The following is an 18095-nucleotide window of genomic DNA, read 5'->3' on the forward strand; positions in this document are numbered from 1 at the left end:
AAACTAACGGTAAAAATACCGTCAGTGAAAACCATTTCTGTAGTAGTCAGGAAGTATTGTTTTGGGTTACGTGCAGTCAACCATTTTTCCCTGATGCCCCCAAAGACATGTGGTCAGCTATTTTAAGTTTGACTACAAATTACATCATTATGAGTTTAGATATTTTCATATATATGAGTAGATTTATCTTTAGTTAGTTGTTTCGCGATTATATATATAGTTGGTACATTTTACAAATATACGTTATAATAACAAAAAAAATTATTAGTCTGCGAAAGTTATACTTAATTTAGGGATCATGCACATGTCGACATCCAAAATGTGACTGGAGTGACTATTTTCCTTGAAAGAAAAGGTGGAACAGAACACATTAAATAGCAAAACCGTTGCAAAGAAATTAAAGCCCACTGCACATAGTGGCTGAAACTCCGTGAGCTGTAAGATGTTGCAAGGCGTGTACCGAGTCGTCTGCTTCGACGACCATACAACTAATTTACTCATTCTTAATTAATCAGCGATATGATCGATTGACAGCGGCATGTACAATCGGTCAACCACATCATCAACAACAATGTCAAACCTGACTAGATTAAATTATGTGTTACCTGCTAGCAGTGGCGGATTCAGGATGGGATCAAGGATGGGGCTAAGTAATGGACATGTTGATTGATAATGAAGATTTAATAATGATTTATGCTTGATGCTACAGTAATTTAACAATGAATTAAGGCTCACGAGGGGGCTGCAGCCCCCCTGGATCCGCCAATGCCTGCTAGTGTATCTTGTGTATATATTTGTATCAATCCAGCTAGCGCGCACGCTGAAAATGCATATAGATCCTGAACCGGCCAACTTGCTGCTAAGCTATCTGCTTTATGACTTGTCATTTGTCAACTAGCGCTGAAGAATTATGTGAAGATGTATAGATCCACGCATATTTGTTGAAACAACACTTGGTATTATGCATGCTAAAATCCAATGCTGTGAGCCGACTAAAAAAAGCTAGCTAGCTAGCATCATGTGGGAGAATATATAACATATATATTGTATGTCCTATTGGATGGATCATTGACCATATTTAAGTAAGGTCAGTGAGCATGATCATTACTAGTTAATATATTGATGTGTCTACTAATTTATTTGTAAACTAATTAACCATGTGTGTCTACATACATATCCATTTCACAAAAAAAAGATAGGCTTGCTTAGCTAGATGATAAAGATGCCAAACTGGGACCATTTGTACGTCAAAAACAAAAGGCTAGACACCAAAGCCATCTTTCTGATCTCTCTTCACTCCCAACATACTTTGTATGCATTGATTTTGACCTACCCGCGTATTGCACTGAGATATAAAAAAAACCCGGCAGTGATAGTGTCATACTCACTCTCAGGTCATTGGCTTCAAACCGGCAGTGACCTTTATTTTTTCAATTTTATATACTTTATTTTTTATATTTAAATAGAGGTCATCATCTAATATTTTGCATTTGACTTGCTCGTAGTGAAGGGCAAAATCACAAAGTTAAAAAAACGAGGAGCAAAATCACAATTACACATCAAAGTAGGGGCAAGAACACAAGAGCCCCTAATTTTTTTAGATTCTATTCAAGGAACCGCACTAGTTTTGGTTTTGGCACTGATGACAGCAAGAAATTAAATGGTTAATGTGTGCCAACTTATAGAGTCAAGAGTTGTGCAACTCTTTGTGTTATATTGATGGTCGTTTAGGTTGCGCATTGGTCAATAGTGTCAAGCAACTTTTTTGTTTTGAAGAAGAGTTGATTTCATAATAATCATGATCTAAATCCTCTTCTTGCCTTCTTGGAAGAAGTTTGAAGATCAGCAGTTTTATTGTCTAAAAAAGAAAAGGATAATGGTTGGTAACATTTGAGCTGTAGTCTCATGGAAAAACCAACAAAAGCAAAGAGGGGCATTTCGGGTAATTGAATCAAAGCCATGAATACGTGTACGTACACAGTGAATATTGAGGTAAATCTCTTGGAGTCAAGAGCACTGTTTTGACGCAGCGATTGATGCATATCCATTGTCTAGAGAGTCCTGAAAATTCTACCACGCCGTCACGATCACCATTTACCATCACGAAGACCTGCACCTGCAGTTGCAGGAGCATAAACGCCAAACATGACTCGTAGCTAGCAGCACTAATCTAGAGAGTTACAGGCTTTCTTTTACTTTTCCTCCCAAATGCTAGAGCAACATCAGAAGCCAAGCATGTACATACAACAAATTTGAAAAAAATCTCAGCTCTCTCAAATAAAAAAATGAAATATATAATGAAAATAAAAAGGCAAAGGATAATTACACGAGTAATATCAGTGAGACCATGTATGCATGGCCACTGGGTTGCACCATGCCACCATCACATCACCTTCACTTTGAGTTGACCCACACCAACACCCCATGAGGTATACACATATACACCCATGCATGAGTCCATAACACATATATTATACTAACTAATAATCAGTCCATCAAAAAATGATCATGTTCTACATAAAAAAAGCCATATATTGTTATTTAATAAAACACAACCAAAAAAAGAACATATGCCCATGTATACTTTAGTATATATGGAGTGATGAGAAGTGTTGTTGGTTTAGTGTTATGCCACAACTGACCTTCCCCCACTATATATCACACGCACACACCCTTCACTCGTCCTCCCCCCACCATTTCCGCTCCTTGAACTGAATCTTCCCCAAAGCATCTCCCTTTCGCGTGGTGGGTGTAGTAGTGATCGGATGGACAGCACGAGCTGCCTGGTGGACGACGCGAGCAGCGGCGCGTCCACGGGCAAGAAGCCGGCGCCGGCTCCGGCTGCGGCGACCGGCGGCAAGCCGCTACAGCGCGTGGGCAGCGGTGCCAGCGCGGTGATGGACGCGGCGGAGCCGGGCGCTGAGGCAGACTCGGGTTTGGGCGGCGCGGGGCGCGCCGCCGCCAGCGGGAACGGGAAGCTGCCGTCGTCCAAGTACAAGGGCGTGGTGCCGCAGCCCAACGGGCGGTGGGGCGCGCAGATCTACGAGCGGCACCAGCGCGTGTGGCTGGGCACGTTCACGGGCGAGGCCGAGGCCGCGCGCGCCTACGACGTGGCCGCGCAGCGGTTCCGTGGGCGCGACGCCGTCACCAACTTCCGCCCACTCGCCGAGTCGGACCCGGAGGCCGCCATCGAGCTCCGGTTCCTCGCGTCCCGGTCCAGGACCGAGGTCGTCGACATGCTCCGCAAGCACACCTACGGCGAGGAGCTCGCGCAGAACAGGCGCGCCTTCGCCGCCGCGTCCCCGGGGGCGGCCTCGCCGCCGCCCAAGAACAACAACCCCGCCGCCTCGTCGTCGCCCGCGGCGACCGCGGCGCGCGAGCACCTCTTCGACAAGACGGTGACGCCGAGCGACGTGGGGAAGCTGAACCGGCTGGTGATACCGAAGCAGCACGCGGAGAAGCACTTCCCGCTGCAGCTCCCGGTCCCGGCCGCGGCGGCGACGGTCAGCGGCGGCAAGTGCACGGGCGTGCTCCTCAACTTCGAGGACGCCGCCGGGAAGGTGTGGAGGTTCCGGTACTCGTACTGGAACAGCAGCCAGAGCTACGTGCTGACCAAGGGGTGGAGCCGGTTCGTCAAGGAGAAGGGGCTCCACGCCGGGGACGCCGTCGGGTTCTACCGCTCCTCCGGCAAGCAGCAGCTCTTCATCGACTGCAAGCTCCGGCCCAAGACTAAGACGGCAGCAGCCTTCGTCAACGCGACGACCACGGCCACCACACCGCCCCCCGCCGCGGTGAAGACGGTGAGGCTTTTCGGCGTGGACTTGCTCACGACGACACCGAGGCCAGCGGTCGTGGCGGCGCCGCCGGAGCAGGAGGAGATGGTAGCCGTGGCGAACAAGAGAGCTAGGGACGCCATCGCCGCGTCTACTCCAGTACACATGGTTTTCAAGAAGCAACGCATAGACTTCGCGCTGACCTAGCTAGCTAACGTTTTTGCTCTCCAACCCTCTTGCTTGCTTCGCTCTCGGATGATGCATGGTGGTGGTGGTAGCTAGCTAGCTTGGAGCTCTTGCATGCTTAAACCTTCATCTGATCTCATCCTTGGATTGTTCATTTCATTTTGTTTCTTCTTATCTTTGTACTACCTGTCCTAATCTCTCGCATAACTCTACCTGCCGTAAATTAATTAGCTAGACAGCATGTGTTTTTGGTGGCAAGTGTATACTAATTAATGAAGAAAAGCCATGGATCGGAGATTATTACATGCATGCCATAAGAAGCAATGTTTGGAACTCATCTCTCTTCCTCTTCAACACTCGAGAGCTTCTCGTTCTAGCTATGTGCCTTTTGTATATATATGTAGATTGATTAAAGAAAAAGCTGTGGATGGATGTAATAATATGCTGCTGCTGCTGCTGCTGCTGCTGCTACGACTCAGCTCCTACATAGGATATATATGTGCTGCAAATTTGACTCCCTTGTTGTGGCGCTTTCATGTGGTTAAGATGTGATGGGTGTGTGCTGCACCTGCACCCAGATGCATTGCATGTATCACCTGAAAGGTGCAAAAGGCTCCTTGAGTTATCTGATCCCAAATCCCAGCGCGGAAAAGGAAACGGAGAGGAGGGAGGGAGGTGCCCCATAATTGCATGTATGCATGCACCTGATGATATATCTCCACAGTGTGATGTGATACGATCGATCGACACATAAGTATGTCCGGAAAATATATAAAGTGGAATGAATGACATATACTCCGTACGTTATTTCACAGGGGAGACGATCTATAGCTAGCTAGCTAGCCAGATAAAGGTCACCAATAATACCAACAGAGAAGAATCATATCTCTGGGAACGTACAAACAATAACAAGTTGTTTTGATTGGAGTGTCATGTCACCAATAATACCAATATGCCCTGCTTGCATGCGTCGTCATTTTCAGCAAGTTCAAAAGTTCATGGTGGCCTAGCCTATATATATTCTCTACATATGTGTGCCCCTTGCTAATGGTCCTCTTCTTCAAGCTTTTTGCAGCGTGATCAGTGGTGCAATGTCGTTTGCGAATTTTCAGGTCATCGCCGGACAGTGTTAATAAGGTGATGAGCAGATAGATGTCTTCCTTGTGAATCTTGCTATCCTGAGACAACAACACTGGCAGTAGGCCGGCCGGGAAAGCAACGGAAAGTTTAGCTGTTTGGAGACTTTGATCGATAGGATTGAAAGAACATGGGATGGAGAAAACGTACAGTGCGCGTGGCATCTGGGAAGGAAAGCACGCCGGTTTCTAGAGAATGCAGGTTGATAGCAGTGTAAGCAATAGTATTATTTGTCGTTTTACTTTCTTCTTCTTCTTTTAAAAAAAAAATCTAGTTGAAAACAAAAAATGGTTCGGTCATGCATCTAAATATATCGATCTTATCTTATTTAATTTATATAGACAGATGCGAGGTAAATTCCAGTGGGAAGAGACACGACGATCGAGAGCAACGTTCAACGGTTTTAGACCGGCCGGATAGAGACGAGGGCCATGTTTAGATTGCAAAAAATTTTAACCCGATAAATAGTACCATTTTCGTCTTATTTGGCAAATATTGTCCAATCGTTGACCAACTAGGCTCAAGAGATTCATCTCGTGATTTCCAACTAAACTGTGTAATTAGTTATTTTTTTTACCTACATTTAATACTCCATGCAAGCGGCTAAAAATTGATGTGATGGAGAAAGAGTAAAAAAACTTGAAATTTGGATGACATCTAAACAAGGCAGAGGTAAATTCCACACTGCTAGCTTCGTTCACCGACTGCTCCGATCCTGATCGAAACAGACGATATTTAGATGCATGACCGGCCGCCGTCTGTGCAGGCAGCAGGCAGACGAGGCTACACGTCTCCTCGAGAAAAGACGGCCGGCCACCGTACTGGCGTACTGCTGCTTCGTACGACGATACCATCCATCTGCATTGGATGCTCGACACGACGTGGTGCACCGTGCACGCGCTTAATTTTTACACGTCAAGATTATTCAACCAAAGATGGATGCTCCATTTATATTAGCTTGCTTTGATCTTAATATATAGTTGCCCTTGGAAATCTCCCTTCCTGAAAAAAAAAAACAATCCATTAAACTTATAAAAAATAGTATTAATATTTATATCTTTAAATATATTTTTGTTATAATTTTTCCATCATCAATCTAGCGACACTTATTATATATTATTATAATGTTATTATCTTTCTATATAGATTGGTAGCATACCAGGAAGCGGTATTTTTTATTTTTCTATTGGAACAAAGTTAGTATTACCCTTGTTAATAAGCAAGAAATAGTTCATGCATTCTGAGCAAACGTATACTACTCTCGCGACACCAATAGGGTCCCTTTGGATTGCGAGAATCTTTTTTGTTTCATGTGTTTTTTATGTGAAAATAAACTAATTCCTGTAAAATTCATGCATTTCAAAGAGGCCCTAAGTATATTCTTTTGAGATTCGTACACAGTCAACACAAGTTTAAACTTTGACATCATTATCTTTTTAGTTACTCTGATTGAACCTTTTACTAACGATATGGTTCCTGTAAAATTCATGCATTTCAAAGAGGCCCTAAGTATATTCTTTTGAGATTCGTACACAGTCAACACAAGTTTAAACTTTGACATCATTATCTTTTTAGTTACTCTGATTGAACCTTTTACTAACGATATGGTTAGATTTGTCTTTAAAAATATTATAACTCCAAAAAACATCTATACATTTTATACTATTCCATTCGTCTATAGTGTCCGCGTATATTAAGATTTCTGAATATCCAGTCAAGAGCTTGGCAATCAAAAGTTGGCTCGGTTGCTTTAATGATGGGTATAAAGACTTTTCCATCCTTGCTTAATTTTCCTAAGAATCCCAAAAGTCTTATATATATGGATATAGAGGGAGCTACTATCAATGGTCAAAGTAATGGCTAGCAACTTGACACCAATTATCGTATATGCAAACTACATAAAGCAAATTCACAATGGCTCTAAGTAGAACTAAGGCCTCATTGTTGTGCAAGTAACTAACCCCTAGATGCCTAAGCTAGCTAACAAGAAAATAAGCATAAGGCGCCGTTTGGGTCTCATTCTCACGGTGATTCTCTAGATAATGATGTAAACTCTGGATTTTAGATTAAAGATATTGAGAGGTTTCTTTGGATCTTATCCTCATAGTGATTATTGTCTTTGCATAGTGAAAATCTTTAAATGGCAGTGTTTGGGTAGATAGCTGCATTCTAGAATTAGCAATTATAGAATCCAAGTGTTTGTTGGACCCCATTGTCGTTTTTCTATGGAGATTCGAACAGGACTTAATTCACTTACTCCCTCCATCTCGGAATATAAGTATTTTTGAATTTGTCCTAAGCCAAATTATTCTAAGTTTGGCCAATATTATAAAAAAAGAATAATAATATTTACTACATCAAACACCCATGATTAGATCTATTATAATTTATATTTTTCATAGTTCACTATATGTGCTAGATGTCAGTAGTACTCTTATCTAGAAATCAGGTCAAACTCAGAATAATTTGAGTTGGGATAAACTCGGAAATCCTAATGTTTCACGACAAAAGGAGTATATATTTTAGTGTTGCAATTCCCTTGCACTGAAACATACTCCTAGAGTCTTGTATTCCCAGTTTGAGACTACTGCCTATATCTGAATTTTGAATAGTAAGAATCAGGGAGTGAATTCTGAATAGTAAGAATCACTGCACCAAAAAATCAAAGAGTTAATAATCTTTGTATCAATCTTTTCAGTTTATACCTACTGTGCACTGTTTTTTTAATTAATTAATTTCAGTAGGGACCTATGCCCTTCCTGTTCCCCTAAAAAAATAATTAGGGAGTGGATCTCTACCCAATAGGACCTAACTTACTCGATCAATCTCGAATTGTAAGTGTTTTTGAGTTTATCCCAAGCCAAATTATTCTAAATTGGGTCGATTTTTTTTGGACAGATCAGGTCAGATTGGTTGGGTCGTGTGTGGTCCATGATCAGGTTTACTCTCGTTCAACCAGAGTTATTATCGGCAGTCTTGTACTCCCAGTTTGACACTACCGCCTATATCTGAATTCGGAATAGTATGCAATCTTTGAATTGCATGACTTAGCCGTTTTTCATATACGCAGTCCACACTATTAGAGTCTGTTTGGAATGCGGAATTTTTTTTCATGTGCTTATGTTTTTCTTTCAAATTGAGCTAATTTCTGTGAAATGTCTACACGATTCATATAAAATTTCTGTGTTGCAAACAGAGACCCTGATGGGCTGATCCTTGCCATTTTGGCGATGCATCGGCAGAGTCGATCTCTCCTGCTGACGAAAAGCTGATCCAGAGATTTTTTGTTTTTGAGGGAACAGGAGGGACTTGGGCAGCCCCTACTGAATGATCCAGAGAATTCGTTCCCACAGTTTAGCAAGCAGCCAACAGGAAGCAGTATGTGTAGGCGTCAACTCATCATGGCCTCTCTGCTATCTGGCCTGGCCTGGCCTGCCTGCCTGCCACCTAATCCTGATCCTGATCGACGACTGATGAGATGAGCCGCCCCGGGCGGAAACTGTTTCGCGTTGGAATCCTTATCGGCGGCTGAATAGCTCGAGGGGGACTGTACAGCAAAATATAGCTCGCCAGCGACACTTTTGTGCACAGCGGCACAGACAGACAGACAGGCACACACGGACAGCGGAGAGCGAGAGTCTCACGAGACTCAGGCCCCGTTTAGTTGAAGCCAAAAACCAAAATTTTTTGCATAGTACCCGTCACATCAAATCTTGCGGCACATGCATGGAGTACTAAATGTAGACGAAAAAAAAAACTAATTGCACAGTTAGCCGAGAAATCGTGAGACGAATCTTTTAAGCCTAATTAGTCCATAATTGGACAATTTTTGCCAAATAAAAACGAAAATGCTACAGTAGCCAAAAGCCAAAAATTTTTGCAACTAAACGGGGCCTCACTCAACGTAGTCAGAGACAGCACACCAGGCTGCTCAGATCAGAGACAGACGGGCCGACTTCTGCGACCGTTGACAAAGCCAGGACCTTCCACCTACTCCTGTACATCTATGCATTGCAGTCTGCACGCCGGCCGGCCAGTGACCACCTGCAGCCAGCAGCTACAGTTCCTGCGGCGGCTAGTCGGAGTCACAGCCACACACACATCTGCAAGTTGCATTGCATGAGGCGCGGTTGCACTCGTTGGTATAGTTGGCCAAACGGGCCGCACGGGCCCGGCCAGGCACGGCACTACGCGGCACGGCAGACTAGCCGTGCCGTGCCTGTCAGTGCCGCCGTGCCGATGTGCCGGCCCAGGCACGGCACTATCACGTCTTAGCCGTGCCGTGCCGTGTCACTGGGCACGGCGGCCCAGCAGTGCCCGTGCCGGCACTGGCCCTATCTGAATGTTCTGAATCACAAACTGATCAGAATCAAAGAACTTATCAAAGAGTCTAAGTCACACAAAGTTACATGTTTAGAGAGCTTATCAAAGACAGTCACATAATCACACAAACACAGCAGAGAACAAAATAACATTTTATTGGGAGCTTTAGTGCAACCGCCTCTCTTGGTTGGAACCGACCTCAAGCGTCTCGTCGGCGCCCCGGTCCCTCAACGGCTTCAGACAAAACAGAGCAAGGGTTAGTACAGATTGAGGGTTAGGGACTTACCTTCAAAGCCGGAGCACCAGAGTCGCCGGCGAGGTCGACGAGGCACGGATCCGGCGAGCACAGACGACGAGGGACGGATCCGGAGAGGAAACCGACGGATCCAGAGAGGAAACCGATGGATCCGGTGAGGTCGACGACGGATCCGGCGAGGACGAAGTGAGATCAAGGGTTAGGGTTAGGGATTGTGCTAGTGCCGGCCAGCGGAGGCCGGAGATCCGACGGATCCAGCGAGGTCGACGACGGATCCGGTGAGGACGAAGAGAGATCAAGGGTTAGGGTTAGGGATTGAGCAAGGGTTAGGGTTAGGGATTGTGCCAGTGCCGGCCAGCGATGGCTCCAGAGGCCACCGGAGAGCGAGAAGAAAAGAGGAAGTCGGAGGCGAGAGAGGAGAGCGAGTCGCCGACGCGGCGAGAGAGGAGAGCGAGGCGAGAGAGGAGCGGGCGAGACGGCACTGCGGGGGAGAGCCGAGAGAGAGGCGAGACTGCGAGAGAGACAGAGAGCAAATGAATTAGGGCAACGGAGACTGGGAGCGAGGCGAGAGCGCTGCTGTTTTATACCTCCGATTACAACGGTCGGATCCAACAGTCGGATGGGAGCGACGCCGGGGATCCAACGGCCACTTGCGGCCGAGCCGTGCCGTTGCTGGGCCGACCCATATAGCGTGCCGTGCCCGGACCAGCACTACGGGCCAGAATGGCGGCCCAGGCACGGCACTAAGGCCGGGCCGTGCCAGGCACGGGCACGAAGGCCGTCGGGCCGGGCCGTTCCTGGGCCGTGCTTATTCGTGTCGTGCTTGGGCCGTCCCGTAGTGCCCGGGCCGAATGAAAAACTATACTCGTTGGTTGAGCGAGTGAAGTGAACCAGCAGCTAGCGCCAAGCTCATCTGGCCGGACGGGAGCGGATGGAGACGACGACGCTCGACGGTGGCAGGCAGCAGGCTATTGATGACGAGTCAACCCGGCGTTGGCGACTTGGCGGTGCCTTGACGATGACCTGCCGCCTCTGCAACTCTGCATGCCCGCCTCCGCCTGGCTGACCCATCGCGCGACTTTGCAAGTTTGCATCGGTTTAGGTCGTTTTCGTTTGGTTCGGTCTCGTCTTCTCTCGCCGTACGTACGCCTGGATTTCCTAGCTAAGCTCATTGGCCATATCCAATCGTCCAATGTCCATGCCGAGAAACCCGTGTGTGCGCTCCAGTGAGTTGTTCAGCCTTGTCTGCATCTGCACTGCTTCCCGCCGTGTGTTAATGTCTCGTCGGGGGCTTGGAGTCAACGGTTACCGGGTCGGGGTCGTCACTGTTAAAATGTGAATCCTGGAGAAGAAAAAAGTTACTATCTCGATCGACAGGGAGATGTAAGGCACGGTGAAATTTACGACCCTGATGACCCGGTCTTTGTCACACTTAACCGCATCAAGAAGCAACACTAGTTTTACTTACTACTACTAGCTTGTTAGGAGTAATTTGCAGTTTTATAAGGATATCTCTACTCTAAATAGTAATAAACTGTAGTTGAAGTTGGACCTATGTGCATGCAACAAGCCAACAGCAAGTTGGAGTAAAAAATTTGCTGGTGCTTGGGGAGCACGGGAAGACGCGGTAAAAATATATCATGTGCCACTTTGCCACCGACGCTGTCACTGCAAGTTTTAAAATTGATTGATAGGGGTTAGGGGAGGATAACTACGTGTGTTTTGTAAGCTGGGAGAACATGCCATGCCATTGGTGGGTGCTAGGCAAACGTCAACTGGATATAGATAGATACAAGCCCATGCTTAGCGCATCAGAACCGAGCTTAGTCCAACAGCTAGTGCTCAGATCAGACCCCATTTGTAGCACTAATCTTCAGAAAAAGAATGAGTATAATGCATGACCCTCAAGCTGAGACAACAACAGATGACGGAATCCATCCAATCCACATGTCTGATAGCAGCTCTCTTTCTCTCCTCAGTGCGCTCTCGGCAGGTAAAAAACAATAGTACCTCAAAAGCAACATGCATGGTTGCCAAGTCCAACGAGATGACTTTTCAGTTAACCATACACTTCAGCTTGCTGTTTACTGATAACCATGAGACCATCAGCAGCATCTATAGCTGCATTGTGCCTGTCATCTTCAGAGAACTCTGTTGCCGTACTGCAGATATGTTCTGCTAGCTAGCTACCCTGATCTAGTAGCCATGATATGACACATGACAAGGAATAGCCACACAGCTTGTCATTACCACACTACTGTCCTTTTTTTCCCTAACCTAATAAGAAATAAAAGGGTGGCCTAATCTCGGTTCAGGTCGTCGGTTGAGACTTCAGAGTCCTAAACAAATCCAGTATACAACACAAGCGATCCAGCCACGCCCAAGCAAGGAAGGATGGACCTGAAGATCTGCGGGTAAAAAATTTAGGACTTTTCAAATGGTAGCCATCTCCACACTATTCCTAGCTAGGCCATCCAGCCAACTGGATGGTTGGTCCAAACTCTAAACCCATGTGCTGGCCGCGTTGTCCTGTCTGGATACTTGTGTGATGCTTGTTGCACACTGCTGCTTGGCACAAGCTATAGTTAGATGGCATCAGGTGCCGGTCAGAGAGTTCGGAGAGCTCAAGCAAGACAACGACTGTTACTTATTAGGAGATTGACTGACAGGCAGGGCTTAGGAAAAGATGGTGACCAAGTAAGTACGTGTGCTTATTTTAATTTATATCTCATGCCGTCATTTGGCCGTTAAATCGCTGGATCGAGAGAGGTCGGTCCCCAAATGGGACAAACTGGAGCGAGGAATCATTGGCTTCTTGCTTCTGAAGCTTCAGCTATCGAGAGTGCAGTGCAACTTGATGTTGCCAAAGACATCCCTGACACTGCAAGCAAATAAGGGAGCTTGTAGAGCTCACGCAAACTTCGATCTAAGCATATGTCTGACGTAAAATTTGTCGTTTTTTTTAAAGAACAGGAGGGGCAAGGAGCCCCTACTAGAATATATTAAAAGGTAGAGCAAACAAAATGAGTACAGAGTTACAGAAGAAAGCTATGCAGAATAGCTGTGAGAATCCTAGGGGACTAGGAAAGGAAAGAAAAAAAGAAACAGGGAGAACACTAAAGGCCTCCCGATTAGAGTAATTGGCTTATCCATTCCTGAATTCTTGGGAAGTACTTCTTTTTTTGCTCTGTATAGCATCAGTTCAAATTCACTTCTGAAAATGGCTCGACACCCCTCTTCTGAAGGCGCAATTTGCCTGAAAAATAAGATTGTTTCTGCTCATCCAGATCGCCCAACAGTTAAGTATGATGATCTCCATGAAGAACTTCTGACTGATTTGGGCTGTGAATGACTCCAGGTTTTCTATGGGAGAGATACTTTGGTCAACATGCAGATTGAGAGGTCCATCTATGAATTGCAAAAGGGACAGTTGATGAAAAGATGCTCAATGGATTCTGGTGTTAGAATCAAAATGGTGTGTACCTCTGTGTAACCCGTAGATCCGGTGTGAGCCTTCTCACCCTTTGCGAAGATTCACCGCTCGGTTCATGGCGCCGCAGCAGCTTGGACGCCAGTGTAGAGGCAGCTCCGGCTCGTTGAAGTCCGTAGGTACTGCAGTGGTCCGGTGGTGGCCCTGCAGTGGGAGCGACGACGGTGGTGGTGGCGGGCACATCCCGTCGCTGGCAGCACGGTCTTTAGATCGGTTTAGGGTTACTGTAGATGGGTGTGGCGGCTCACGGCAAACCTCGTGAAACGAGCCCCGATCCCCACCTTCTCTATTTGTATGTGCTGTGCGACAGGGGCCCACCAACCAGTTAGGGTTGGGCTCCCCCGATCAGGGAGCAGAGGCAAGGGCCCAATAGGCCGTTGGGCCTATTGGTGGAGATCAACTAACATTCTCCCTCTTGATCTCATTCCATCTTTCACTTTCATATCATTTACTTTTGTTCATTCCATTACAGATTAGCTCGTAGAGCATGTCTCATCGTCACGGTCCATTGCCGATAGACTTAACAGCTACAACTCACTACTCTGTTCTGAAATAGATACTTATCTTTGGGCCTTCTTTTGTCCAGGAATATTTTAGGCTTTCCCTTAAACCCAAGCTAGCTACATGTTCTCTGAACACCATGTCATCTGAACATGTTGGGTGGTAAGCCTTTTGTAAGTGGATCCGCGAGCATCCTTTCTGTTCTTATATGCTCAAGACTTATGACTTGATCCCAGACTTTATCTTTCACAACATAATACTCTATGTCAATGTGTTTGGCAGCACCACTTGACTTATGTTGTGAGCATACTGTACTGTCAGATTATAATCGCAGTATTACTTTAAGTGGTCTATAGATGTCGTCAACCACCTTCAAACCGGATATGAACTTCGTTAGTTAGTTCACCTGCCCGTTGCCTCATATCACACTACAAACTGTCATACATTGTGGACGATGTAGTGACGGTTTGCTTTGAGCTTTTCCATGAAATAGCTCCCTTTTGCGAAATGATAGAAAATCCACGTCTGGATATGCATTCACTCTCGCATAATCAGAATCTGAATATCCCACCATGTGGAGTGAATCAGATCTTCTATATGTCATCATGAGGCCTTTCGTTCGTTGCAAATAATGCAAGACTTTCTTTATCAATCTCAGTGTGCTATTCCAGAATTGTTCTGAAATCTGCCAAGTAAAACCCGGTAACAAATGCCAAGTCAGGGCGCGTACATACTTGAGCATGTTGCAAGCTTCCGACAGCTGAAGCATATGGAACCACTTTCTCTTTATCGATTGAGCTCATATTGGTTCCTGGGGCATTGAAAATCCCCATATCTGTCGCCCTTGACTATAGGAGCAGGTGAGGGACTACATTTGTGCATACTGAATTTCTTTAAAAACTTTTCCATGTATGCCTTTTGTGACAGTCCTTATACCCTTTTCTTCTATCTCGGTGAATCTCGACCCTAGAACGAACGAGGCTTCGCCAAGATCTTTCATATCAAATTTCTTTGTCTCCAGTAGTAGACTGACATCACTACTAGCAAGTAAGATATCATCTACATACAGGACAAGGAAGATAAACTTCCCATTCTTAAACTTTGTATTGACACAATTGTTCTCTATATTCTCTTTAAACCCAAAATTCTTTATTGTCTGATCAAACTTCAAGTGCCACTGTCCTGAAGCTTGTTTTAATCCATAAATGGATTTCTTTAGGCGACATCCCATTTGTTCTTTTCTTTCCATGACAAAACCTTTCGGTTGTGCCATGTAAACATTTTTCTCCAAGTCTCCGTTGAGGAATGCCGTCTTTACATCCATCTGATGTAATTCTCAATCGTAATGTGCCACTAATGCCATTATTATTCTGAAAGAATCCTTACATGAGACTGTAGAAAAAGGTCTCATTGTAATCAATCCCTTCTCTTTGCACAAAAGCCTTTTGCTACAAGTCGGGCTTTATATCTCTCTATATTCCCTTGAGAGTCAAGTTTTGTCTTGTAGACCCATTTACAGCCTACTGTTTTGGCTCCTTTAGGAATTATTTTCAAGTCCCAAACTTTATTGGCATTCAATGATTTCATTTCATCTTCCATGGCCTTAAGCCACTTTGATGACTGATCACTACTCATGGCTTCTTCAAACGAGGCGGGACATCCTCCATTTGAAATTCTTTAGTGTTGTACACTTCATAATCAGTAGGAATACTGATTTTCTAACTCTTTGAGACCTTTTAGGGGCCTTCACATTTGGCACATCTTCTGTTTGAGGCTGTTGTTGCTCCCCCTCATGTGTGGCAATTCATTCTATTGGATCCTGAAGAACAGGTTCCTCATTTTCATTCATTGTTGCCACAGGTGGGATAACAACAGGTGCTGGCACCACAGTATCTAGCATTGTCGGTGCAGCTACAACAGGTAGTGAGAGAATTGGCTCATGAATCATTGGAGTGGGCGCTTACACCCGCTTCACTTCAAGGTCAATTTCTCGAGCTACCACGCTCCCCCTCATCAATTCGTCCTCTAGGAAGACAGCGTGTCTCATTTCCACAAACTTTGTATGTCTCTCTGGACAGTAGAAATGAAAACCTTTTTACTTTTCTGTGTAGCCAATAAAATAGCAACTTACTGTTTTGGGATATAAGTTCCCAATGTTTGGGTTAAATACTTTAGCCTCAGCAGGGCTCCCCCACACACACGCAAGTGGTTTAGTGAGGGTACATTTTCTGTCCACAACTCATACGGTGTTTTGGGCACCGATTTACTTGATACTCTTTTGAGAATATGAATGAGGTTTTTAACGCCTCCATCCACAGGCTCAACTGTAAGGTGGAGTAACTTATCATACTGCCCACCATATCCATCAGGGTACGATTGATTCTTTTAGCTACTTTATTCTACCGAGGTTCACCCGATATAGAATACTGGGCTACTATGCTATTCTTTTAGGGTATGCCGATCGTAGTACTCTTTCACGGTCAGACCTGACTATCTTAATCTTTAATATCTTAAATTTATCCAATACATCTTTTCTTTCTTTGATTGGATAAATATCGTCATAATAGGAGTAAACATCTGTGAATGGATCATAACCATCCACACTCTTTACATGAAATCTGACCACATATGTCAGTGTGAATAATCTGTAAAATTTCTGCGCTTCATTTAGCATCTTTCTTAATCTTCTTTACATACTTTCCTTTTATGCATTCTCTGCATTGTTCTAAATCTGAGAGCTCTAATAGAGGAAGAATATCATTCTTAACGAGTCTTTCTATTCTCCCCCTCGAAATATGGCCTGAACGATAGTGCCATAATTTCGACAACGCATCGTGAGCTCTCTTATGCCACCATTTTCAGAGTAACACTCTGTCACCAGCTGCTTTATCAGCTGAGTAGCATATGTCTTTGAAGTGCCAGTGAACTGACTCTTTATTCTATCGAGATACTTGGTGACTGTGTCATATTTTAATATTGAGCCCACAATTGCAGGTTCAATCATGTTCTTTATCACAGTCAAATATTTTCTTGTTTGCAGTGACCCACTTCCTATGAAGATCTTTCGGGATTTAAAATCCCTTTCTTTAGTTGCCCAAGTGGCATCTTTTGTCTTCCTCACCGGTGCCACAAACTCAGTGGAACACGGTGAGGTGACTACCTAGTCCACCTTAAATAAGATGAAAACCAGGTCAAAACTTTTCTTAATCATAAAAATAACATCATTTGCATGCCTTGATTCCAACGTTGGTCAAAATCAAAACATACAATTATTCTTATACACTAATTCTACATCACCGTTGGGCAGAAATAGAATTAATGCATTAAACTTTAACTTATGTTCTTATACACTAATTCTACATCACCGTTGGGCAGAAGTAGAATTAATGCATAAATCATTAACATTACGATATTGTTATTATCAACGTTGGTCAGAAAATAACAACATCATAATCATGTCAAAACTCTTTTTCTCCAATTAAACACCACATTGGTTCAAAATAACTGGAGAAACGATAATTTCTTTAGCAGCGGAATAACTTTCTTTTTCTTTAATTTTACCCACAGGGAAAATTTCTTTTTCTATTTTCTTTAATCCATTAATCAATTTCCAGGAAATAAACATTTTCTGGAAAATCTTTTCTTTTCTCCAGTTAAATACCACATTGGTACAAATTAACTGGAGAATATACTTTTTCTTTAGCAGCGGAAAAACTTTACATCAATTTCTTGAATTTTACCCGCAGGTAAAATACATTTTTCTATTTTTTCTTTTGATCCAATTTGCATTTTTCTAATTTTTAGGAAATAAAATTTTACTGAAAAAAGGAAAAATGAAAACTGATTCATTTCTTTACTATTCCTTCGGTCCAGCCGGCAAATCGGCCCAGCCCATCTATTCTCCACGCGCGCTGCCGCACCCAGGCCGCAACCTGGGCCTGGGTCGGCAAAGCCGCGCCCATGCGCTCGCCCGCTGGGCCGCGGTCGGCCCGATCAAGCATCGCCGTCGGATCGCATCCGACGGTCGCCCGGCCGTTTCGCTCGAATAAAAAAGCCGACGCCGCGCGCCCCGGGCAAAACCCTAGAGTCATTTGCTCCGGTCCTCTCTCTCTCTTCGCAGCCGAGCACAACCGAGCGAGAGCGAGAGTAGCGACCATGGCGAGCTAGGCGGTGGAGCGAGCTTTGGCGCCGTCGCCGGCCCCCTCGCCGGCGCGCGTGCTCCCCAACGGGTGAGCACGCCGCCGTCGAGCGGCCTGGCCGCGGCGCCCCTTTTTCCGAGCCCAGCGAGCAGCTGCCCCGGTTCGACCTTTCTTCTCCCGCGCGCCGGCGTGACAGCAACGCTGCACGGCGGCGAGGTAAGCCACCCCTTTCCCCTTCTTTCCCCTGCGGTTTTGATTCTCTTTTCATGTTCTTCGATTCGACCGATTGG

General features: G+C 45.0%; 1 protein-coding gene across 1 annotated transcript; it reads left to right on the plus strand.

Annotated features, from left to right (window-relative positions):
- Positions 1-2644: 2644 nt before the first annotated feature.
- Positions 2645-4364, plus strand: LOC136513001 (AP2/ERF and B3 domain-containing protein Os05g0549800-like). Its single transcript, XM_066507004.1, has one exon. The coding sequence runs from the start codon at positions 2766-2768 to the stop codon at positions 3978-3980; it is 1215 nt and encodes a 404-aa protein (XP_066363101.1). The 5' UTR covers positions 2645-2765; the 3' UTR covers positions 3981-4364.
- The last annotated feature ends 13731 nt before the right edge of the window (positions 4365-18095 follow it).

The sequence above is a fragment of the Miscanthus floridulus genome, chromosome 16 (genome assembly GCF_019320115.1).
Source record: "Miscanthus floridulus cultivar M001 chromosome 16, ASM1932011v1, whole genome shotgun sequence".
NCBI classification, from domain to species: Eukaryota; Viridiplantae; Streptophyta; class Magnoliopsida; order Poales; family Poaceae; genus Miscanthus; species Miscanthus floridulus.

What these genes read in the sequence shown, in the direction of transcription:
- LOC136513001 (XM_066507004.1), top strand. Translation starts at nt 2,766, where the DNA reads ATGGACAGCACGAGCTGCCTGGTGGACGACGCGAGCAGCGGCGCGTCC.